The sequence below is a fragment of the Cynocephalus volans genome, chromosome 7 (assembly GCF_027409185.1).
Source record: "Cynocephalus volans isolate mCynVol1 chromosome 7, mCynVol1.pri, whole genome shotgun sequence".
Lineage (NCBI taxonomy): Eukaryota > Metazoa > Chordata > Mammalia > Dermoptera > Cynocephalidae > Cynocephalus > Cynocephalus volans.
This window is the reverse complement of record NC_084466.1, coordinates 118,602,273-118,627,830: the sequence shown is the minus strand read 5'-3', so window position 1 is coordinate 118,627,830 and position 25,558 is coordinate 118,602,273. Positions and strand designations below refer to the sequence as shown.

The 25,558-nt window shown below is 39.0% G+C and overlaps 2 protein-coding genes and 1 pseudogene across 3 annotated transcripts in view; 2 read left to right on the top strand and 1 right to left on the bottom strand.

Moving 5' to 3' along the window:
• Positions 1-4,850: 4,850 nt before the first annotated feature.
• Positions 4,851-14,646, top strand: ANKRD22 (ankyrin repeat domain 22). The gene is made up of 6 exons (XM_063101576.1): positions 4,851-4,919; positions 5,530-5,721; positions 9,072-9,179; positions 11,668-11,745; positions 14,198-14,296; positions 14,569-14,646. The coding sequence occupies exons 1-6, from the start codon at positions 4,851-4,853 to the stop codon at positions 14,644-14,646; spliced, it is 624 nt and encodes a 207-aa protein (XP_062957646.1).
• LOC134382827 (5S ribosomal RNA) lies at positions 5,727-5,844 on the top strand (annotated as a pseudogene).
• Positions 14,187-25,558, bottom strand: part of LIPM (lipase family member M) — a 31,495-nt gene continuing 20,123 nt past the window's right edge. The window contains exons 5-10 of one of the 2 annotated variants that reach the window (XM_063102858.1): positions 23,365-23,501; positions 23,083-23,229; positions 20,998-21,069; positions 19,851-19,922; positions 17,012-17,322; positions 14,187-14,223 (exon numbers count right to left, since the gene is read on the bottom strand). In XM_063102858.1, the coding sequence (XP_062958928.1) occupies positions 17,053-17,322; positions 19,851-19,922; positions 20,998-21,069; positions 23,083-23,229; positions 23,365-23,501 (698 nt within the window). In that variant the 3' untranslated portion in view covers positions 14,187-14,223; positions 17,012-17,052. Of the gene's footprint in view, positions 14,224-16,753; positions 17,323-19,850; positions 19,923-20,997; positions 21,070-23,082; positions 23,230-23,364; positions 23,502-25,558 lie in introns of those variants that run through there. The other variant, XM_063102857.1, reaches the window with a different exon arrangement.

Genomic DNA, 25,558 nt, shown 5'->3' with positions numbered 1-25,558 from the left:
TAGGAGATTTCTTGGAGATGAACTATGCGCTGGGCCTTGAAGGATACACAGCATCATCTGAAAGGCATAAGGATGGCAAGCAGGTAGCCCAAAAGTAGGAGTGAGGAGATGGTGTGATCAGAGTTGCCACAGCATGCAGAAGAACAGTGCTTTATATACAGTTGGCTCACAAAGAGGGGCTTGAGAACCAAGCAAAAGTCATGGACACCTCACTCAAGGAAATGAGGACCACTACACCCAATTCCAATAATGGCAAGTGCAATTGAAGAAGATAAAACAAGATGATTTGATAGAGAGTGCTGGGCTGGGAGACGGTCACAGAAGACTGAGTGGTCAGGAATGGCCTCCCTGAGGAGGTGACAAGTGGGCTGATACCTAACCTGGCCTGGCAGAAAGCTAGCCACGTAGCTCACAAGCAATTGCAAAGACCCAAAGACAGAAATGAATGTGGAATGCTCCAGAAATAGCTGGCATGTTGTGAGCAAAGGGGAGAGTGATAGATGAGGTCGAAGAAAAAAGTGTATCTGTGGGCTGTGTCATCCCTGGGTCTTAGGTTGTACGGAGCACGGCTCCAGGGAGCACTGTTCACAGGCTAGCCCATGTGAGCTCACACACAGTGTTGGTAAACATTCCTTCTTGTCCACCTCCTCGTCTCCTCTAGTCTTCCTCTGTCTTCCCTGAAATCTGGCTTTGCCGGGCATCCTTGTCCCTCTCATGGTGGTGGCTGCTTCAGTCCACTCCTTGCTCACCATTGCCACTTTTTGACCGTGGCTCAATTTCTCACTTGAAATCTTTGCTTGTGACTTTCTCTGCCTTCTTCCTTCTGTCCTTCATACTCCAAGATGCATTTCCACCATCCTGAAGCATTTTCGCCTTTCTTTCCGTCCCTTGGAGTCATCCTCAGTGACCTTGATATCCACAAGCCTTTATTCTCCTTTCTTGACTTTTGTCTTTGCTCCAAATCAGCCACCCACCCCTGTCCATCTCCACTGGCTTCTTGTGTTTTAATAATTATACGAGTTTTTAACATTCATTGAGAATTCATGAGTCAAATGTGAGCTAAGTGTTCATCTGCACAATCACATTTAATTCTTTTTGTAACCTAATAAAGGAGTGATTATTAAATGGAGAAGAAAACAGCATAGAGTCTAGGTAGGTTGTCCAACACAGCTGTTAAGTGGTGGAGTTGCGATTGGAACACAGCAAGTCTGCCTTTGGAGTCTGTATTCCTAACCCTTGGCAACACTGCTTTGCCTATGAAAGTGCAGAGCATTGGCTGGACCCCGCTGCTTCCTTCTCTGTACTCACTAGCTTTCACTGCCAAACTTACCACAAATCCCAGGAAATGTACTCAGCTCCCTGTATTCTGCCCTCTGCCCCATCACTGCGTGAAAATTGGTTTCTGGATGGTCATTAATTATCAAATCCAGCAATCTTCCTGTTTTCCTTCTTGAAATTTTCCCTCCTTGTTTTTGGGTCATATCGTTTTCTGGTTTCTGCAGCCTCTCTAATCACTACTTCTTACCTCTTGGCAGATATTGCCAACTCTAGGTCAGTTTGTTCAAAAAATCTGGTGTATAGCCAGGTGTCAGCAGGCCAGTGCTAGAAGAGGACTTATTAAAATCCTGAGTGTAGTAGACTGTAGCTTAATGTTAGGTGCAAGTCTCAAATGCAAAGTCTGGTGGCCAGAGGACATTTTGAAGGCTGATATATTTATTTTTTAATTGAAACATAATTGATTGTACATGTCCGTGAGGTACAGAGCTGCAATTTATGATGCTCAAATCAGGAAAATTAGTATATTCAATATTATACAGTGTTATCATTTTTTCTGGCCCTTAATGAATTCCTCCTGCATCCCCCTCCTCCCCCTTTCCCACCTCTGGTAACCTCAGTTCTGTTCTTTCCTTTTGAAAGTTCAATGTATTATTGTGATTGTTGTGTCTTTCTTTCTTTTTAAATTATTTATTTATTTAGCTCCCACTTATGATTGAAGACGTGGTATTTTTCTGTTCCTGGTTTATTTCACTTAACATAATTTTCTCTACATTCATTCATGTTGCTGCAAAAGGCAGGATTTCATTATTTTTTATGGCAGAGTAGTATTCCGTTGTGTATATATACCACATTTTCCTTATCCAGTCATCCACTGATGGACATTCAGGTTGGTTCCAACTCTTGGCTATTGTAAATAGACCTGCGATAAACATGGGAGTTCAGGTATCCTTTGAAGGCTGATATTTTAGGCTGAAATAATTAGAGGCAGAATGTATACATTCTGCAGTCATTCCACTTAATTTGATTCCCAGTCCTGCCAGTTATGAGCTGTGTGACTTTGGGCAAGGAAGACAATCTCCCTTAGTTTCATCTGCACAAAATGGGTACAATAATACTACTTACCATGTAGGGTTGTTATGAGGGTTAAGTGAAACAACTGAGGTACTCAATAAATGTTAGCTTATCTTACAATTTATTCATTCGTTCACTTATATACTCACCAAATACATATTAAATGTATATCATGTGCCAGGCACTATGCTGGATGCTAGGGATACAACGCTGAAGTACAGACACAATACCTGCCCTCATGTAGTTCATAGTCTGGTTGGTGAGATGGCTGTTAACAACACTGTCTTGGTCTGCTTTGTGCTGCTATAACAGAGTATCACAGACTGGGACATTTATAATGAACAGAAATTTACTGGCTCAGAGTTCAGAGGCTGCGAAGCCCAAGATGATGGGGCTGGCATCTGTGAGGGCCTTCTTGCTGCATTATCCGATTGCGGAAGGCAAAAGGAAAAGAAAGGGCAAGAGAGAACAAGAGGGGGCTGACATTGTCCTTTTATAAGAAACCCACTCCTGCAATAACAGCATTAATCTATTCACGAGAACAGTGTCCTGGTGACTGAAACACCTCCCATTAGGCTCCACCTCTCAACGCTACATTGGGGATAAGTTTCCAAAACATAAGCTTTGGTGGGACACATTCAAACCATAGCAAACACATATACCTTTATTTACTTGGAACAAAGGTGTGGATAAGGGAGTGGTGAGACATGAAGCTGGAAAGACAGAATATGTGAGATTTGAAGAATGACGTGTGTCAGCTTGAGGACAGCATCCTAATCCAACTGGTCACTAAGGAAGGTTTTCAGCAGAGAAGTGACATCCAGCTGTTGTGTTTGGAGGATGAATTGGAGGCCAGAAGGTTGACACAGGGAGAAGAAAGGACGGTTAAGGCTAGTTTTCCAGTAGTCCTGGTGAGAATGGTGATCTGAACTAGTACTTCAGCACTGAGGATGGACTGAGGTTATTAGTATTAGGAGACAGAGTCGCCGTGATAATTTCCCAAGTGTGTTTCTTCTACACCGAGGGTGCCTCCAAGTTCTAGGAACTTCAGAGGCTAAAAAGGAATCATAATAGCTTTTCCTCATCCCACATGGACAGCTCCCTTCCTCTTTTTTATTCCTGCCTTATCCACCAGCACTTTCCTGCTGGCTTCCCTTGCCTGCGGTCAGTGCTTTCCTAATGCTGAGCTGCCCCCTTGTGGAAACAGAGTTCATAACAGCATAGAATCTTCTGCTGTTAGTGCAGTGCCTGCACCAAAGTACTTGTATATCTCAATTGAGCCGGGAAGACTCTTTACTTTTCAAAAACAGACACCCTGTGCTTAGAATATAGAAAGCCTAGGAAAGACTAAAGATAAGATCAAGTTAATATTTTAAGTAACACTGATCAAGAGGGATTGAGAACGCTCTCAAAAGCACCATGTGAGTCTTTCAGGACGCTCTGCCTTCTTCCTCTTTTTAGTTAATTTCCAGTAAAGATTTTAAAGAGCACAAGCAAGAGGGGTCTTTATCCTGGAGATCAGGACTCAGGCAGGCAACGTAGATGAGTGAAATGAGTCAGGTGTAATGTAATAGGGAGTGGTTGGGACTGTGGAGAATTGGAGCCACCTGCCACTAAGCACCAGTTATTTGGTGTCCTATGGGAATGAGGGCCTGGTATTATCAAATATTTCAGTTTTTATAGAGAAGCTGGAAAGCCACATTACCACATGTAACATTGCAGTTTTTTAAATGTTGTAATTTCAAAATTTGAAGAAAGAAAAAAACAATTCTAAGGCCACTTGTTTTCAAGCTCTTTGCAGTGGATCATCAATTCCCAAATGCTCCATGATTAAATTTTTACTGGTTTGTGGTGAAATTTTTTTTTTTTTTTAAAGGAGACAAAGAGGGCCGGCCCCCGTGGCTCACTTGGGAGAGTGCAGCACCGGGAGTGCCGAGGCTGTGGGTTCAGATCCTGTATAGGGATGGCCAGTGCACTCACTGGCTGAGTGTGGTGCAGGCAACACCGTGCCTAGGGTTGCGATCCCCTTACCGGTCAAAAAAAAAAAAGTAAAATAAAATAAATCAAGGAATGACTTAATAAGCAATACTAATAACTCCCATAAATTGAGCACCATTCTTGTGTCATTTAAATGTTCTTTTGTTTGTTTAACACGTTGTCTAATTAAAATCAATCTAAATATACCTAGTGTTTGTCTACCATGTGCCCAGTGAGGGGTTGAATGCTGGGGATACAGTGGTGAATCGAATGGATGTAGCCTCCACTGTCACGGAGTCTATAGCCTGAACTTCAGTGCTTTCCCCATCTTAGAGCTGCTCAAACCCCTCCTGATTCATGCTAGCCTGAAACCCGTGATTGTAAATAATTAGTGAAAGACTTACAGTTCTACCAGCTGCTGTGAAGGAGAAATACCAAATATTGGGAGTCAGGAAAGACTTCTCGGATAAAATGAAAATTAAGTTAGGACATGAAGGATGAGTTAGAGGTTATTCAGACGAAGGATGGAGGGCTTGTTCTATGCAAAGGCAGCAGTCAGGGCAGAGGCCCAGATGGAAGGAACGAAACATGGGGTATTTGAAGAACAGAGTTAGAAGGGCTGGAGCAGAGGGGGACACTGGGAAACACCTAGCTTAGGTGTTTCTATTAAACTCCTCCTGTGTGTTGCAAAGCTCTTTATCATGCTGCTTATTAACTGCATCTATCAACTGAAGTTAATTATATGATTTATTATTGGTCTAAAATCTGTGTTTTCCACCGTGCTGAGTTCCTGGAGTACAGGGGGCCTGTGCAGGTCCTGTTTCATCAGCTAGTGCTGCCCTAAACTCTTCCCTATGTGCCTGTTTTATCTTTAGTAACATCCTGCTTTTCTAACAGACCCATCTATCTGTGAATACAATGTGGTTTCCTTACTACGTCGTTTGTAGTATTTCATTTATTTACTCATTCGTCTATTCGATGAACATTTCTGTATATCAAGCAATTCAGGAAAATGTAAGAGGTTTCATGGGCTTATGCTTGTTTTGTACTTAAGGTAAGGTATAACTGAGACCAAAAATCTAATCTGCAAAGCAGTATATTGTGACTGGCAAACACTTAAATTTTAAGTTATTGGGTAATGATTTTTTCTTTCTCTGGGTTATGACTGTATTTCAAAATCTGCTTTTGTTTTTTTCTACTCAGCCCATCTGCCAGGCAGCCTATCAGAATGACTTTGGTCAAGTGTGGCGGTGGGCAAAAGAAGACAACAACTATGTCAATGTTCAAGATGGCTTTAACGGAGACACTCCCCTGATCTGTGCTTGCAGGCGAGGACATGTGAGAATCGTTTCCTTCCTTTTAAGAAGAAATGCTGATGTCAACCTCAAAAACCAGGTGAGGTCTACAGCCGTACCACCCTGAATGTGCCTGACCTCATCTGATCTCAGAAGCTAATCGTGTTTGGGCCTGGTAGTACTAAGAAGGGAGACCACCTGGGAATACCAGGTGCTGTAGGCTAGTGAAAAGAAAGAAAGAAAAAATAAAAATAAATTTAAAAAAAGAAATAAAAATTAAAAACACACACACACACACACATAAAACAGGTGAGACCATGACACTAGTGGAGAGTGTAATTGTCCATGATAATTCCTTTCTCCTAAAATCACTGGAAGTGGTGAAGGTTATTTTTAATTGCTTGTAGCTCCTAATAACAATTTTTTTTTGCCTTACTTTAGAGAGACGGACACAGATCAAGGACATTTTGTTAGGCTAGAAGGCAAAAAACCAACCAACCAACCAACACACAAAAAACACAAAACAGTTCAATCAGCAGGCATATTTTGTTATTAAGTATATCTTTGTACGAGGAAGTGAATGGTTTACTCATTTGGCTGGATAGAGCTTCTTCCTTTCTTTTACTCCTCCCCATCCCGCTCCCCTGTCTCCCCTCCTTGTCCTCACTATCACACCAATAATGGGAAAGATTTCTTGGAAAAGAAATATTGTCTTCATGATGCTATTTTGCTAGTTACATTTTTATCTACTTTGTTAGTGTCCTGATATCCAGAAGAACCTATAGTGTGCTTGTGGAATGAAAGAATGCTTTGAGAAATTTGCCGAGGACAAATAAGCTCATGAACCAGAGGCTACATAAACTTGCACAGAAAGGCATAAAGAATGTATTTAAAGATGCAATATTAACTGCCTTGGAGTCTTGGACCAAGGAAGAGCAGAATGTGTGTGTATTGTTGTGAACATCCTTGGAGAACCCCTTCTAAACATCTAGCATCTGCATTGCGGTAAAGCCAACATTTAAATTGCACTGAGGAAATATCAAAAGTCATTTTTTGCAATAACTATGAATGCCCTGTACCCACTCATGTTCATTCAGTGAGAGAAACAGCCTGTAGGACCCCCCTTGCCCCTTCCAAGATGATTTAAAGACCAGCTCATTGGGAGTAACAATACATAATCAGAAAATTGATTAACACTGGACTTTCTTGGTTGTACTTACTATTTTTTGTTTGATTGGGTTTATTTTTATTTATTTATTTAATTTATTTTTTTAGTGGTCATCAAGACAGACCAGGGCCCTTGGGACTGGTAAACTGATCGATATAAATCACTAGAAAGAGCTATAATGTGTCAAGTGTTCACAGAATAATCTCTATAATTCTTCTTTCTTTTTAAAATTGATTATGCATATTCATTGGGTACAAAGCTGACTGTCACCACTAAGCAGGTCATGCAAGTTAGGTCTGTGTTGAAACCAATGGATATGCAGCTTAGTAGAGTATGACAGAGTCTCCCTAGTACACAGCTGAGGAACCAGTTTGTAGAGTTTTGGTGAGCAGTAGTGCCTGAAGACAGCTGTCTGTAGGGTCCTGTCCTCTTTCAAGCGATGTGCTCATTAGGACGCTTAGGAAGGGAGATGTTTGATAGCGCAGGGGCAGGGTTGAGGAAACATCCTCATCTCTGCCTTGCAGAGGAGGATTTCACCCAGCCTGCTGGGATCTTTTACAGTATCATAAAAATCATGGAAAAGACTTTAGTGAATACTAAAATCTTTTTAGATCAATAGACATTTTATCAGAAGAAGTTTTTGGTTTGCATTTTCTACTTTTCAAATGTTTCTAATGTTTTAATGTTTAATATTTTTTATCTTTCCCAAATAATAATCTTTGTACTTTAATAATTTGAATCAGTGCTTTCTCATTTCTTAAATCTGTTTACAAATTATTTTCAGAAGTACTAAATATCAAGTCCTTAAAAGCAAATAAGCAAAAATCACCATTTGCTGGTGATTCAGAAACACATGCTTGTAGAAAACATTGATTTTATTGAAAGTAAATTATGTTAAAACAAAGATACTTTTTTTTGGATTGGTCAAATTGACCAGGATTAAAAAAGAAAATCAACTATTAATCACGAAGGAAGTTTCAATTATTATCATCTTACTAGAGCACAATTTGGCAGCACAATGTGAAAAGCATTAATACCTTCTATGCCAGGAATTCTATTTTTAGAAAAACTTAGAAATGTTGACAAAGCTCTATGGACGAGTATGTTCAGGCAATATTATTTATAAAAATAAAAAGTTAAAACTTGAAATGTGGGGAAAGGGGACAATCAAAGGGTACAAAGTTTCAGTTAGACAGGAAGAATAATTTTTTTTTTTGCCAGATTTTTTAAAACCTAGTTTATTTCCTCAAAGCACTGATGTGGGTTTGACACGAAAGACAAAAGACAGAAGGCTACCACTGTCAGTAGGTATAGCAATTGGTGTAGTTTGACATGTTCAGTAGAAGATGAAGGCATTTTTGGAAAAAGCTTTATAGTTACCAAAAGATGTAGTGACTTCTGCAAAGACTGTAACTACTACATATAAACAAGCACTGATGAATAATGATGCTTGGAAACATAAAGGGATTTCGATCTTATTAAATTAAGCAGGGACAGATATCTTACAATTTATGTGCACGCTGTGCCTTTCAAAACCCAATGTATAAGTAATGTATAAGTACTTTATGCTATGGTAATAGCTAGAAAACAGGAATTTCTTTGACATTATTATCCATTCATACACAACTAGGAAGTTTCAAGAATATTAGCCAAACCTAACATTTACAAATTGTATTATTTTCATCTACTCTTCACTGGGTTCATTACTTATCAGATGATCTTGATATCTGAAAAAAGAGAGAAGCATTTCATGTAGGAGGAATAATCTTTAATGATCCATTACACAAAATGGTGACTATAATAAATAATCATTGTAATTTCAAAATAGCTAAAAGAGTAGATTTTAAATGTTTTCACCACAAAAAAGTAAGTATGTGTATTAATTCATTTTCCGTTTATAACAGAATACTCGAAACTGGGTAATTTATAAGAAAATGAAATTGCATTCTTTTAGCACTGCATATATGCTTGAAGAAACATGTAAAATTAGCACCACAAAATGGATAGTTGCAGATCATAGATGATTAAGGAATAACTATTTGTAAATTGTACATTTCACCTCTGTTGCTTTTCAGTGGCCCTTTCCCAGCTTTTTCTTCAGACTGGACTGTGTTCAATATTCTGGTCAATGGAAACCTGAGTTTATTCATCAGGCATACACCACAGAAAGACCTGCCATGAGTACCATAAAAATGTAAAGCATGAACTAAACTTTGATGTGGCAATCTGAAAATGTGAAATTTGGAACAAAATATTTATAGAGTCCTTTTCCTAATTTTTAGAAAGAGAGAACCTGCTTGCATTATGCTGTGAAGAAAAAATTTACCTTCTTTGATTATCTACTCATTATCCTCTTAATGCCTGTCCTGCTTATCGGGTATTTCCTCATGGTGAGTACAACAGTTGTTGCTGCAAGGGGCAAGTGTGTGCAGGAGGTCAATGGCACGCGTGACTCATCAAGTATTGCTGGGCCAGTGATCAGATCGATGGCATGACTTAAGTTTTGCTAGGCCAGGGAGATGTTGTAAAGAAACAACAAAATAAACTCTTTGTTTATATTGTACAGATGACATTTCCATCATACATGCTATGCTATGATTAAAGCAAGAAGAAAGGTAGCAAAAGTACACAATGGTAACATCCAAGCAATGTTTATTTAGAAAAATAAATTAATCTTAACTAAAAATTACAGTATCAGAAGGAAGCACAAAAATTCTGAACATTACAAAAAAAAAACCCTTCCTACTATTTTTTTTCTCTTTTTTTTTGTAACAGCAATTTACTTTTTGCAGATCTTTCTGAGTTTCTGATTTTTAAGGAACCCCTTCCGCATGATGAGTTAAAAAACAGATTCCAAAAGATTTGCATCCCGAAGCTGACAAACTCAGAAGAAATTTATGGAGAATTGGAAGCCCATTTTTCACCTTGATGGATTTATTCATGCTTGAATGAATCTTTGGCAGGCAGTCATTTTCTTGAATAAGGGAAGATGTTGCTGGTACAGGGATGCAGTCATATCATTATGTGTGGAAGACAAAGCTTGAGGTTGTTTGTTTCAAATAGGGTGACAGGACTGCAGTGACTCATTCACTGTTTTCTATCTGGTTTCCCTTGTGGCCAGGTCCACTTTTGAGAGATGACTCAACAGATGCATGATTTACTCCAGCTGAGTGACCAAGCTCCCTCCTCATCGTAGCTAATAGACCATGGACGTTAGTTATCCTTGTTAACATAAGCTCCATTAACAACAAAGTCTGCCAGTCAGAGATGCTATCTTCCTGGGTACTTAAATGTTACAGAATTAGATGGACTATAATTAAGTACAATAATGTTAATTTTGATGTTTACATTTTCGGGAGAGACAGAGAAGAAACTGTAATTCACTAATAAACATAACGTGCTTATATCCTTGAGTTTTGAAGAATTCCCTGTGTATTTAGCACTCAGTATTTGAATATATATAGTTTGGGGGCAGGGAGAATCTGTCATTCATTTACAAGCCTTTGCAGAGATTCTGAAGGAAAAAACCAAACAAACACAGCTGTGATTAGCAATGCTCATTCAGAATTTGTTGACATACGACTCTGCTTTCTAAGATGGTCCAGTGTTCAGAAGCCAGAGGCCTAGGCAAAAATACTAACTGTGATGAGTAGCCCGGCTCTGACTGCACATATACCCTATTCATTAATGCGGCCTGAAATGATACATTTGTGATGTCTAAGGAATACGTGACAGGAGAGAAAATTAAAGGGAAGGGGCCAGAGAGGACTGAGTTACTGGGGAGGGGGGAGGAAGGCAGTTTAGAAGTGACACAGGAGGAAAGCACAGGGAAGAAGACAGTGGAGGGAGCTTCCGAGATGTGAAGGGGCTGAACTCCAGGGCCATGGCCACATGAGCGGGGAAGTCTTCACTTTCTCAGGTGATGGGATGTAGGGAGAAGACGTAAACTGGCACGGGGTCAGAATCTCATGGGGCTAGAAGGGAAGAGTGGATCTCTGAGGAGCCCTAGTACATGTCATTCATTTGTTCAGTCCTTCGACATATATTTATTGTAGACCTCCCATGTGCTGGACACTGTGCTAGGTGTTAGGGACACAGTGATGAACAAAACGGGCATGGTCCTTGTCCTTGTGAGAGTTGGAAGATGATAGGGAGACAGTCATTAATTTGAAGACAGAAAGACATGTAAAATTAACATGAAGCAGGTGATACAGAGAGGTGATTGGTATTCTCAGAGCCTAGAAGAGAGGGATTTTTACTGGCCAGGTAGGTCAAGGAAAGCCTCTTGGAGGAAGAGGGGCTTGGGCTGAGATATGAAAGACAGGTTTACCAGCCAAGGAAGGGAGGATGCTTCTTGGCAGAAGGAACTTCCTGTGCAGTGATTCTCTGGTGGGAAGAAGCATGGTGGAAATGAAAGACTTAACAAAGGCCAGGGTAGGCTAGTAGGTGTGGAGTGAGAGGGCTAGAGCCATACGTGATGCCCAAACATATGCAGGCCATGCTCAAGAGTTTACTTTTGTCCTCAGAGCAATGAGAACTTATTGCAAAGTTCCAAGCCAGGTGGGGAAAGACAGGTACTGAACCCCCCCACCTCAGTAGGATTTGGTAGGTGTGGGGTGAAGCCCTGAGAGTGTGCATTTCTGACAATCTCCTAGGTGCTGGTGCTGCTACTCCAGGACCACACCCTGAGAACCACAGCTTTGACTAATGGATATTGAAGGTGGGGGTGGGCGAGGAGCTTGGGGGAAATTTCAAGAAAGGTGCATAAGTGCATAGGGGTATTAGGATTAAAATGAAGCAGTTGATTAAATAGTCTCAGACATAGATTGGAGAAAATGTTTGTAAATAAACCTCTCCTGTACTTGCCTTCTCTAATAGGTATCAAAGACAAAGCAGAATGAGGTTCTCGTACGAATGCTACTTGAGGCTGGCGTGGAGGTTAATGCTACAGACTGTGTAAGTTTGTATTTCTAGCCATTTTGAAAAAAATATTCAAAATGGTATTTGTAGGTAGTGTATTTGTCATCTATAAAGTTGCTTGCTTTATTTTCCTAGATACTTTTATACTTAGCTTTATATTCTTTTTCTTCTCTTTCTCTTTTTTTAAATTTTCTGACAGGTGAACTTGAGGTAATTTATATTCTGCTAAACTCATGAGAATAAAATCTTTATTGATTATAAAACATTTTTAAGAGAACTGGCTTTAGCGTTGGTGAGAAGTTAAGGAAAACAGAGCTTCTGATAACAAAATTCTATCCTTTGTAGTTAAGAAGCTGAAATCAGAACACCCACGTGTAAATCTGGGCTTGCGAGCTTTTACTTATGTGAGTTTGATCAAGTTACAAATTTATCTGACTCAGTTTTCTCATCTGTAAAATGGGGATATTGATTGTATTTACTTTATAGGGTTGATTCATGCAAAGCACTTAGGTGAGTGCTCAGCACATTGTAAATGCTCCCTGAATGTAACCTGCTGCTGCTGCAGCCAAGATCCCAACCCACTGATAAGAGAGGCCCCATCTATGAACTAAAGATAGACAAAGACAAAATCCAAATGATGATTAGAGCAGTTATAACAACAGAAGCAGCATCAGCTAACTACTTCTTGTTTATAAGTGTTAAGTTTTGTTTTCACCTTTTACCCCTGCACGTTTGCGCTCATCTTTCTCCAGTAAGTGCTCAGCTCATAGTGAGTCAAATTTATTTGTATGGTGTCTTATTTGCTTATGTTAATTAAATAAAGTTTTGGATCCCAAGTTACTTATTGAAAAAATAAGCAAGTGGACATTTGATTCCAAAAAACTAACATTCTGTTTGTGATGCCTAACTTATTTTATATTTGTGCACATCTGTGTCTATGTGTATTACCATTGTTATATAATATAAAAAATGTCCCCATCCCTGTTTCTATTATTTACATAACTTTAGTTTTGGTTATATTGATGTCACGTTTAAATGATGGTATTTGTGTGTGTGTGTGTCTGTGTGTTTGAGAGAGAGAGAGAGAGACAGCACAAGAAAATCAGTTTATGAAATGTATATTTTCCTTTTATTTCAAATAGAACTTTTAGATTCATTTGGATAGACAACTACTGTACATCATTATTCCCTTAGATACCTTTGAAATGTTTTAAGTATGAAGTTATTAAAGATTAAGTAAAAGGTTTGTTGAAGTTTTTTGTTTGTTTTTTTGTTTTTGGTCTTTTCATTTAAATTCGAAAGATTTAAAATTTGTACCTGTTACCAAAATTTCTCTAGAATATTTTCTCAGCTATTTAAGTCTATATCTCTAGATAAAGATATTACATTCCTGTGGACACACACACACAGACACCCATTTATTCCACCAGACATTTTTCAAAAACCACTTAAATATTATGATCCATTTTCTAAGTAATGCAGTGTTTCATATATTTAGATAACTAGACTCTATTTCACATGGAAAAACTCAGAGCCAGATTTTCCATTTATCATGCCATCACTTAATAAAAATAAGTAACTGCAGCATTGTCTCCTGTCATCTTAGAAGAGTTCCTGGTGAATAAGGTCCAGAATTAATTTTGTTAGTTTTGATAGTCATATATATTATTTCTTCACTTATTAAAACTGTGGTTGCTGGGCCAAGCCTGTGGCGCACTTGGTAGAGTGCTGTGCTGGGAGCGCCGCAACACTCCCGCCGCGGGTTCGGATCCCATATAGGAACGGCCAGTGCGCTCACTGGCTGAGTGCTGGTCACGAAAAAGACAAAAAAAAAAAAAAAAAACTGTGGTTGCTTGGCTACTTTTTGAAAGACAAAATTTTGGACACAAATGCTTCAGCTATAATGTTTTTTGACCCATAGTTAATGTTTTAAATTAGTGCTAAAAAAGTAGATTCACTGTTTTATAATTGAACTATAACAAACTAAGTATGGGAGACTTCTTTGTAGAACTGCACTGATCTTGTAGGTGTACTGTAGTTACATGAGGTACCTGCTTTTTCCAGACTGTGGGGATTTTGATCAAAAACCACAAAGGATAATATTTGCACAAAGATCCATATGGAGACTCTTTAAGGGAAAAGAAGGTAACGTGATCAAGGTGATGAGTGCCTAGGCATACAGAATTTTACAAAGATGAATGCCTTGGCATAACTCGGCATCAGCTTTTTACATGTTTCAGTTTTGAGTTTGGAACAGAGAATGAGAAAGGAAGATATTAATGGCTTATGGGATATTAATATAAACATTGGAGCAAAGAAGAAAACTTTCTAAGTACAAGAAATAGTTGCCCATAGCTGGTTTGCAGACTTTCTGTTTTGTACAGTTGTACCGTTACAAAGTGTGAAAAGTACTTGCTAAATGAACCGTGTGCTGTGGTCTGTGGAGAGCCTCATTGGAAAGCTGCAATGTTAACTCTCTGTGTTTCAGTATGGCTACACCGCATTACATTACGCCTGCGAAATGAAAAATCAGTCTCTTATCCCTATGCTTTTGGAAGCCCATGCAGACCCCACAATAAAAAATAAGGTAAGGTTCTGTGGACCATGGTCTGAGGTCCTTCTAGCAGCATAATCTTATAACTCAGGCTTGAAGTAAATTAATTGTCTCTGATGTTAATAACAGTAAAAACTAACCGTCCTCATTAAGGAATGAAACTATTCTATTACTGTTAGGACTGAATGACATTTAAGTTCCTTGCCAAACTTGAGAATCAATCAATCTAAACTATTTACTAGACCCTTTGCATTGATAATTGACTCTATTGGAAATAAATAACTGTAATTTCTTTCTCTCCTCAGCGTGGTGAGAGCTCACTGGATATCGCACGGAGATTAAAATTTTTCCAGATTGAATTAATGCTAAGGAAAGCATCATAATCCTGTGACCTTGCAGATGGAGATATGGACAAAGTTAAAGGACAGGATGCTATCTCCATCTTGTTCTGTGGGCCACTCGGTCTGGATGTCACTGTTTTATTGGGGTGATTGCTGTGGTTAACGTTTTAAAGAGCACGTTGTATTTATAATATTTTTTACTCAGTGGAGTTCACCATGGGCATAGTATTTCTAGGGGAAACATTAAAGTTGCTGGAATCTCCACTTCAGTTAGGAAAAAATGTGATGCTTCACATTCATTCTCCCCTGAGGAAGAGGATCAGAGTTACCTGAGATAGTGTTCTCTCTTCCCCATTCTGTCACTCTTATAAAGAGGGTATCCCGTATATGTCATGCCCTAGGAAACAAACTGTTCCTCTCCAGCCCCTTTGAGAACTAAGAGGAGGAATCACAGTATGTACATTTATGTAGAATGGTGTGAGGGGGTATGTGGGTTTCACATGTAAATATTCACATGTAAATATTCTTTTGATGAAAACATCTATCAGTTGTCAGTGGTAGGAGTGTTTACACCACAGAAATGGGCAAATCCTGTAAATCAGGGCTTTTATTCCTTGCCAGAGAATCAGTTTACCAGCATGCCAGCATGCCACTAAACGTTTTGGTGTCAGTTTACAAACAAAAGCCCTCTCGGTTTTGAGGAAGATTATATAACTATGTATCAAAATGTTCAAAAATATCTCTGTGATCCTCCTGTAAATACAAGGTGGCTACTAAGGTTGTTAGTTTTGTTTATTTTTATTGATACAATTAAAAATATTGTAACCTATTTTGATATAGGACTTCTTTTTTTTTTTTTTTTTTTGTCGTTTTTTCGTGACCGGCACCGGTCAGTCCTATATAGGATCCGAACCCGCGGCCCCGCGGCGGGAGCGTCGCCGCGCTGTCAGCGTAGCACTCTACCAAGTGCGCCACGGGCTTGGCCCATGATATAGGACTTCTTCACAAGAAATATGATGAAGTAGTATCTGGATTATATTTCTAAGTGAGAGATTATTGATATAAAAATGTACCTCACTTCCTTTGTGAATGAGAGTAGAAATAAATACACTTAAATGATTGAATTTTGCAAATCAAGACTGAATCATGCATAGCTGTAAACGTGGACTATGTGTGGTAACAAATACAGTCTAAGAATGAAAGATCTCCATCCTTGAACAGAACTAAGGTCTAATAAAAACCAGATCCAGGGATATTTATTGAACTATGTACAGGCCCTTAAGGTACATATTTTGTGAGTGAAGTGGTAGTGTGTAGGTATAGACGAATATTTCTTAATAAATTGTCTAAGCATTGAACTGAGTTACCAGGTGACTTTAGGGAACTCCCCCCCTCCAAAAAAATTGCTGTGTATCTTCAACAATATACCTTTGACACACACCAGTATACCACTGACTTGGTTTCAGAGTAAATTTTGCAAAATAGTAGTCATGTAATTTACAGCTGTCATCTTTGAAACTATGAAAATTGAATACTTTTCTAAAGAAATAAATCTAGATTTGTGAATGAGTTGGAGTGATTGTCTCACAATAACTTTGTCAATATCAAAGGATAAAATATGTGACAATTTGTTTCATTATGCTCATGACATTATAAAATTTTCTTCCTAGCTTTTAATTCTTAGAGACAGAAAACTGGGCCAGAAATTTCTAGCCATTAGGTTTCCTAGCAACAGGCTATAAACTCTCAAACAGTCTTGGACTAGAATCTAGATACTAAAATACACATAGTACATGCTTTATGCAATGCATAATGCATTTATTAGAAAACTCATAAATATCCTACAAAATTGCCTTCTCTGAGATCCAGCCATAAAACTCGGGCCTATCCTGAAAATGTTTAGCATGTATTTCATTCACACTGTACATTGATTTTTGTTGTTAAAGCAGCTCAGCTTCCTGAGGTAGTGTTAGTCTCTATGGCAACAAGGTGAAAATGTCTCACTTATTTTGTGAAAGTCAAAGTCCAGAGATTTGAGATCTCAATATCTGTCCTAATTTGTCATTTTACTTTATTCTGAAAATACGGCTTACAAAAAAAATAAATGCTTTAAGGAGGTTTACCTAAGTGATTAGAGAATGTCTAGATACTTTCTGGCTGTTGGGTAAAAGCTACACTTCAAGACGGTAGAGTATATAATAGCATGTGAAACCTGTGTTCACCCAATGTGTAGTTTAATTAACTGAAAAAAAAATGTATATGTTAGTTTTAGTGCCAAATGCAGGAAATCTGGGGGAATGTATAACATATATCTGTTCTTGCTTCTCCAGCTCCCTTCTACCCACATGGTAGGTTTCCTATTCTGGAAATCCTCCCTAAATCCCCTGCTCATAGACCCAAGCCCCACCTTCCATGAGGTTGTTCCTAAGACTTGTCAGCATAGACGCTTCACAAGGTGACCTTGCACGTTCCCTGGGAAAGGCTGGTCTCTTCCTGCTTCATCAGATGTATGATTTCATTGTACATACGGTGAGGGGCGTCCAAACCCCAGATGAAATCCACATGAGCCCATTCAGGAATGTTCTTATGGTAGATGAGGTTGGTCACTTCAGAGAGCAGGGTTTTCACGTCTTCTGGATTTGAAAGCCAATCCTGACCTCCTGTCCACATTGCTGTAGGGACTGTCATGTCTCTAACATTGTACTTTACAGGAGTTGGCTGGAGAAAAGAAATAGTTTTTAATTCTAGATAATATTTGGACTTCCGAACTCATAATTGACATTTCAAATAAACATAATGAGCAATGCCATGTGTTGTGGTGGAAGGTGCATGAGCATTAAGCCATACAGAATTAAGAGTTTCTGTTCCAGCCTCAACTTTAAAGTAAAATTACTTCACGTTAATGAACCTCGGTTTCTTCATCTGTGAAATGAGAATAATATCTGTAGTAACTTACTAGGTCAAGTGGGAAAACACATAAATTGCCTTGTATTTTAGATGTAAAATAATTTTTTCTTTCCTATTAAATATTTTGCAAATAAATTGCTTTAAAAAGGAATGTCTCGGTTCTTTGAAAAGATAACTTTGCAAACATTTCGTGAGGCAAGAATTAGAAATATGTTACAAAGGCAGAGGAACCTACTTGGAAGGCTCTGGATCCTCATTGAGGCTTTATGTCATCCCAGGCAGCCCTTGAGCCAGGCCTAGCTTGACTGTATCTCCAAAAACATGAGGAAATAAACGAATTGGCTTATGACACTCAGGTGATTTGAACCAAGGAGAGGCAAAAGTTAAATACCTGCTCCAACCCTCATTGCCTGCCTCCTCTCATCCAAATCACCCGGAAAAGGGTATGGAAGTATTCCTAATTCCTGGGAACTTCTCTTACTTAAGCAGCGCTGGTTAATTAGCCTGCTGCCTGGGTCCTTGAGATAAATCAGTACACAGAACTTTCCATAGGAATGATGAAGCTCATTTCTTACTCAGAAAACCCACCATGATGCCTTGGCTCCAATCCTTAATGCCCTTATTTCTGTGGCTCCCTAAGAATGTGGAATTATAGCCTAATTTAGGTATGAAAGGTTAGAATAGTTTATGGTGCCAGTAATTTTTTTTTTCTCATCTTGCAGGTGAACAGATTGAACTAAATGGCATGTCTAGCTCTAAGTTGCTGTGATTCTATGACACTTTTTTGTGTTTGTTTTCCCTTCCGTTACCATTTTCTGGTGCCTACTCTGCATGCATCACTTTCTGTACAACTAAGTCCATTAAATGTTGATAAATTAAAACTATCTTAGAACTGGAATACTTGTAGAGGATGTATAAAGCATATGTACTTCACAGGGCCTGGTTTTCCAAAGCCTTGCAGTTTCAAATATTGACCTTACAAAAAACAGGAAATTTTCCCCAGGCTATTAAGTCTCTGTTGTAAGATAAAGTGTTGTAACACAGCAAGGCTGCTGGGTCAAAGACAGACAAGTTAATGGTTGATATGTAAAGATACTGGGAAATTGCTGTAAGAAGAGAATGTTTGCTGAGATCAAGCTTTTGTTGGTGGATCACTTAATTGCCTTACTGGAATGTCATCTGGCTTGTTTCACTGAAAGTTACCAGCCTATGTTGTTAAACTGTAAACCCACCTATGTCTCTTGCTGTAACTTCCTGGGCTGGAGAATAAATACAGGAAGGGAACCCTAATCCGTGGTTAATTTCCCAAATGGAAGGAATGCCTCTCTCTTGAGGGTTCTGGGAGATTAACCACTTCAGGGCTTCTCACTGCTCAGAAGAGATGGGCTTTGAGTAATCCTTTGCGGCTCTGTCACCCAGGGGACAAGGGGTGACAAATCCGTGGGGGGCAAAGCAACAATGCTTTCTTTAAAGATATTTTAGGACTTAATGAAGGATCTAAAAAGAAGTAGCTGACACCTGTGATTGAGAGTTTGCTATTCAGGGGCATTACACAGTCTGTTTAATTTCCTAGCATTTTATATCTAGATTGATGTGCAGTGGTGGATTTTAAGTGTGATGTGAAACTCTTCAGGAAAGATAAGACTGTCTAATACACTCCCTCTAGCTTTGTATGGTAAATATTTACATTCACACACATATGAACCAATATTCTTAAGTGAAGATTTTATGCTCAAAAGAGCATACCAAACCAATTCTGATCCTTTACAATTTTATTTTTAAAATTTTATTCCATAAAATTGGCTACATATTATCTTGGGCAATGTAATAACATTGCCACCCCTCTCTTCCCATATTTTTAACTTGCAAATCACAGATTTATTAAAAGTGTGACTAGGGAGAACTCTTGAGGATTATCTAGTCCAATACTTTTTATTTTAAAGATAAAAAATTGAGGCCTTGAAGGATCAAAGCAGCCTACCCACTATCACACAAGTCTACAGTGCAGAGGCAAGAATTATGCAGTAATCCACACGTGCCATTAATGTTCTTTCTACTGTGCCATGAAACAACCTGACCTTTATCATCTACATTTATTTTTTAAATCCTAAAAGCATCCTTGTAGTATCCACCATAGACTACACTCTTCCCCACACTAAGTCTACCCCATCTTGCCCCTGAGAAACCCAGTGCCTTGTTCATAGAGACAGTTCAAACTATTATTTTCTGCTTGAATTCTCATATTTTATTCCCATCTCTAGAATAGAGTGTTGATATAACTTCCCTCTTACAGATTTCCAAAGTATATATTTTCAGCAGATGGTATTTGATTTTCTTACCTGATTGCCTTTCTCCAGATTTTTGGTCTCGCTCCCCCAGTCAAATGCCCGGAGTTCCCCAGAATTCACTGCCTAAAAGGAGATCAAAATTTGCAATTTACTAGGTACTCAAAGGTGTCACTGGGTGCAGGGATGGAGGTGGGGTGGTGGAAATATGCTACCAAGTCTGCAGTTGTGAGGGAAGCAGAGAACAAAAGCTCAGCTGCTCCTCCTTCAGCTCTGGGGTAATCCTCAGGAATGTGGAAAAGCAAAAATGAGGCTCTTTTGGGGAGAAAGTTGGACTATGAAGTGTTTAGCTACCACATTATCAACTCCAGGAAGTATATTCCCAGTGCAATTAGTGTGGATGGGTGTTCTGCACAGCTCCGTACTCTGCAATGGGAAAGCACCCCCAAAATTGTGCAATGCAGTGATCCTGGGAGATAGTGACCAAAATCTAATCAAACTCAGAATTCTCCTTTGGTTTTGATGATTCTCTCTCTCTATCTCTCTCTCTCTCTCTCTCACACACACACACACACACATGACTTTCCCTCCTATGATTACAGGTAAAGTTTAAGCTACAAAGAATTTCTGTGAAGATCTCTTTGGTTGGGCCATTAGGCCTCACCTTATCATTTTTTTTTTTTTTTTTTTTTTTTTGTCCTTTTTCGTGACCGGCACTCAGCCAGTGAGTGAGTGCACCGGCCAGTCCTATATAGGATCCGAACCCGCGGCGGGAGCGTCGCAGCGCTCCCAGCGCCGCACTCTACCAAGTGCACCACGGGCTCGGCCCTCACCTTAGCATTTTTTGTTTCTACTTGACCATGCTGCCGAAGGAGCCTAAAAGGAGAATGTGGAAAAATAATTTTCTCTAGCCACATCGTTGAGGTGGCTAGAGACAGAGAACAGTCTCTCTCAAGCCATCTTAACGCACACTTTTAAAATCCACTAAAGATGTCCTTGGGTCACTCCAGTTCTTCCTTCCCATCTCCTGAAAAGTTTAAAGATCTACATCACATTCACAGTTGAAACAGCATTGACCAGTTCTCACTTTATCTCAGAATGAATGTGAAATAACTTCTGTGGTATCAAAAGGGCATCCTTTGACTATTCTAGACGAAATGTGCAAGGAACCTAAGGAAAGACCATAAATTCACATTCTTACCTGGCTCCAGTGTAGAATATTTTGCACAGATGTTCCAGCAGGATTGTGGGCAACATATACATTTGCTCGGCTCTGTAACAAAGCATGAGTGGTTTGTGGAACATGGAAAAACTCATAAGATATGCATCTTGTCAAGACCAAATCTACAGGGTGTCAGACTAAGAAACATGAGCATCGTTCAATTATCAGCAATTATCTATGAAACAGTAATATATACATGCACACAAACAAAATGTCACTAAATGTATTCCTAGGTACCTATGTATAGGTTCTTATTAGAGAATTGACCATTTCTTATTTATTCTTTTAAATAACTCCAGAGATATTTAGGATAAGAGTTCTAGAATTGGGCCTGTTTTCAAATCCTACCTCTGCTGCTTAATTTTTAAGTGAATTTGGGCAAGTTGTTTAATACACTAAATTGCAGTACACTGATCTGTAAAATGCAGATATTGACAACATTTGTCTCAAAGGCTTATCTCAGGAAATAAATTAGCCTGGAACATAATATGTGCTTATCAAATGGTAGCTATAGATCAAAGAATTGATTTTAAAAAAAGAAGTTATCAGGAGTTAAAGACATATTCCCCCAGCTGCTGAGAGTGCGGATGGCAGACAGTCCTCCACTGTCATCCTGCTTTGTTAGTTTTTCAATTTAAAACTTATGAGTTGTTTATTTCTGGAATTTTCCATTTAATGTTTTCAGACCATGGTTGACCTCATGTAACTGAAACCAAGGAAAGTTGAACTGTGGATAAGGGAGGACTAATGTAGTCCCTTAGAATTCTTTTAAAAAAAAAAATTTTATTGAAACACATTTATTGTGCATATTATGGGGTACAGAGTTATGTTTCAATACGTGTATACAACGTTTGACAATCTATTAAGGGTAGTTAGCATAGTCACCACTGCAAAACTTAATCATTTCTTTGTGATGCACACATTTGGTCTCCTCTCTTCTAGTCATTTGGTAACATGCTGCAAATCATTGCTAATTATAGATTGCTGGGTTGACTGCACACAAATAAGACTTATTTTTCCTATCTAGCTGTAATTTTGTGTCCATTACCAGTCTCTCACAATCCTCCCTTCTCCCCTTTCCTACCTCTAAGAAGCACAGTTCTCTCTCCTTTTAACGATTCAACTTATTATTTATTTGTTTTTTTGTTTGTTTTGTTCTCTTTTTTAATTACCACATATGAGTGAGAACATGCAGTGTTGTTCTTTCTGTGCCTGACATTTCACTTAACATAATTTTCTCCAAGCTCATCCATGTTGCTGTGAATGACAGAATTTCATTCTTTTTTATGTGTCAGCCTGCTTTGAGGATTGCCCAGCTGCAGACAGAGGCCTTGCCCAGTGTCTCCCCTGTTACTGGTGTTGTCTGCATTAAATAAATGGTTGATATGGGGGTATAAAGACCCAGCCCCCTTCTCCTAATTTGAGACAACTCTCAGAGGTCATCCCATCTTCACAAATCCCTGTAGAATCAACTGAGGCTCCTGTTGGGACTGCATCACAGCTGGACTTTTTCATCTACTGAATCATGTTTCCTTCTGTTCTCCACTTGTTATTCCAAGAGCAGAACCCCAAATCACTCTGCACATTAATTTCCATCTCAGAATATGCTTCTTGGGGAACCTACCCAGTGGCATTCACCAACTGGTAGGTATGCCTAAGCCAGATTGAAACTCCCAGATGTTCTATCAGAGGACTTAACCTCCAAACCAAAAGGACTCAAGTGGAGGGAAGAGGTGGATGACGCATGGCAGTTCTCTCTGGTGACTACCAGGTTTTAATCACTTTTTTCATATGTTAATTCACTGTAGTAAAGCTGCTTTCAGACCTCTTCCATTTATAAATGTGATTTAATATCTAGCAATAATGTGATTTAATATCTGCCCTTGCCTCAGCTGCGTGCTCAAATATTTCTCCCACTTCCTTACAATTTGGAGAGACTGAATTCCTGGGAGTGCATCCGTTCTCTAAGTCTTCACTGGGTTAGTGCTCTCTTGAGGAGTAAGACTATAACCCCCAGATTCGTGTTGGGGAACTGGGAGATAACGAGGCTCTCATCTCACTTACCATATTCATATTGTTGGTGTTAAATCCTCCCAGAAGTAAGAAGATATTGCTACAAATCTGATCAAAAATCACCTGGCCACAAAGATAAATAACAAATTGCCTGAGAAATCTGGTCTGGTACAGAAATTCCTTTTTGCCAAACAATCCCTGTGAACGTGTAAGAAAAACAGTAGTCATTGCATGATAGAAAAGAAGTGGCTCTAATTTAAAAGGATATATTTTAGGAAACTGGGTTGAAAGACTCTTTTATGTACATATGGAATTTTCTGAGGAGTCACATACCTTGATCATCATATCAGGCAGCAACAAAAATTTGGTCCCAGGGCTTTTTGCATATTTAACAGTGGCTATGGGTGCTAAAGCAAAATACATTTTGATTTTCTGAGCCAGCTCTGGCATGGTAGAAAATGCAATAAAGCCTGCAAGAGAATAAATATGTCAGCATGAATCATGAATATCCTAGAACTCATAAAATGTGTATTTTACTTTTATCAAGATATTTCAATAATTATGTGTGATTGTGTCTTAACTCTCATAAAATTATAAGATCCCTGGGTCAAGGGGGAACAGCAAAAACTCCTCTCCTCTGTGTTCCCTATGACACCTAGCATACGAGGGCACTGCAAAAAGCTTATGGAAAGCTTTGTATTATCTTTTAATCCTATTTTTTTCACTAACTTTTTGAACAACCCTTGAATTTGCTTTCAAGTAGTAGGTTCTCATTGAATTAAACTATTAAATACAATAATATTGACTGAGAAAAAATATATATTGAGAGGAAACTATAAGCTAGATATTTTACTGGGGACTTTTATGGTTCTTACCTCATTTAATTCCCAGAATCTTGTGAGTAGAAATTGAGAATGAGAGAAATCACCTTGTTTGATAAGTATGTTCTATAACAAAGGGCATCAAGGATTGCAGGGGTTTTGCTGCTTTTCCTTCATCCCTAACTTTTCTGGAAGCCAAATTGTAGCATAGACTGGTAGATAAGTTGTCTAGTGATCTGGTTTCTAATTCTCATTCCTGCCATGGACTTGGTATGAGACCCTGGTTAAATCAGTCTGTGCCAGTCAGTGACCAGGGGCTCTGGGCCATATGTAGTTTAGTCTCTACCCATCTGCTTTGCCATGACTCTCAGACTCATTCCTTAAGGTGTGTTTGCTAGGGCTGAGTAATTTGCAGGAGAAATTTAAGTAATTAAATACATATCAGGCTTCCCTAGAAAACGTTGGACCTACACAAATGTTGGACATCCCTTTCCAGTAGTTGCTTCTATTCCCTTGAAATTTCTCAGAGCAAGTACTTTATTTTCCTTACATCTTGAAGAGAGAGCCTACACCAGAGGAATTTCAGGGAGAGTTAAGTTGGCTACTGTCTGGGAGATCAAGAGTTTAGCAAAAGGTGAACTCATGGCTTGGCGGCAACATTTCATCATCACTGTAAGCTTTTGCAGAATCAAATTACCTGGCAAGTCAGTATCCACGGCCGAAGTGAGGTCTCAGAAACCAAATGGCTTAAGACTGGCTCCGTGGCGTATTGTGGAATCAAGGGAACAACACGCATCTTTTGAGTTAACTAAAAGCTGGCTGAGGTCTCCCTACTGTTGACCTGAATTCACAATGCTTTCAGGATGACAACAGGTTTTAGAGATCATCTATGGCTGTTTTTTGAAGGATTTGACATAAGAATCCCCAATAACTCTGGAGGTGGCAATAAGACTCTAGAAGCTGAGGAATGTGTGAGTATAATTCCTATTTACGGAACTCATTGTTTAGTGGTTATGTGGCATGTGCAGTGAGTACATGGGTACAGGTCCTGGCTTTGCGGCCTACTATGTAACTGTGGTCAAGCTCTCTCACTAAGCTACAATTTTTTTTTATCTGTCAAATAGCGATACAATTCTTTACTGCATATTCTTGTGCAGGGATGAAGCAAAATGATGTATATAAAAGGACTTCCAAAAGTTCATGGAAAAACATAATTAAAAGATAATACGAATCTTTCCATGAACTTTCTGAAGACCCCTTGTGTATAAAGGCTGGTAGGTACTAGGTGTTCATAAGAGGCAATCAGCGCTATTATAAAGGCTGGGATGATATATAATAATGATATTAAACCACAGACACCAAAGGGGGCAAAAAAATTTTAAATTGTTTACAAAACTTCATATTTCTATACTAATGAGTATAAATCCTGTTGAGATAGCTAGAGACAGCTGTGCTGGTCCAAGAATAAATATTTCTTCTGGTAAGTGACTGATCACTTGTCTCCTACACTGCCCTTAACTAGCCTTTAACTTATGGTTTGGCCTCAGGGCAAAAATAAAGAGCTCTTGTCAGCCCCAGAGGGCCTCTCCTCATGGCACACATGGTGCCTCTCATGATCTTCCTTTCTCCTAATCTAAGCCAAGCACCCTTTTCCTACTGGCTTTATTCTGATATTGGGCTAGGACAGCCACAGTCTCCACTCCCAT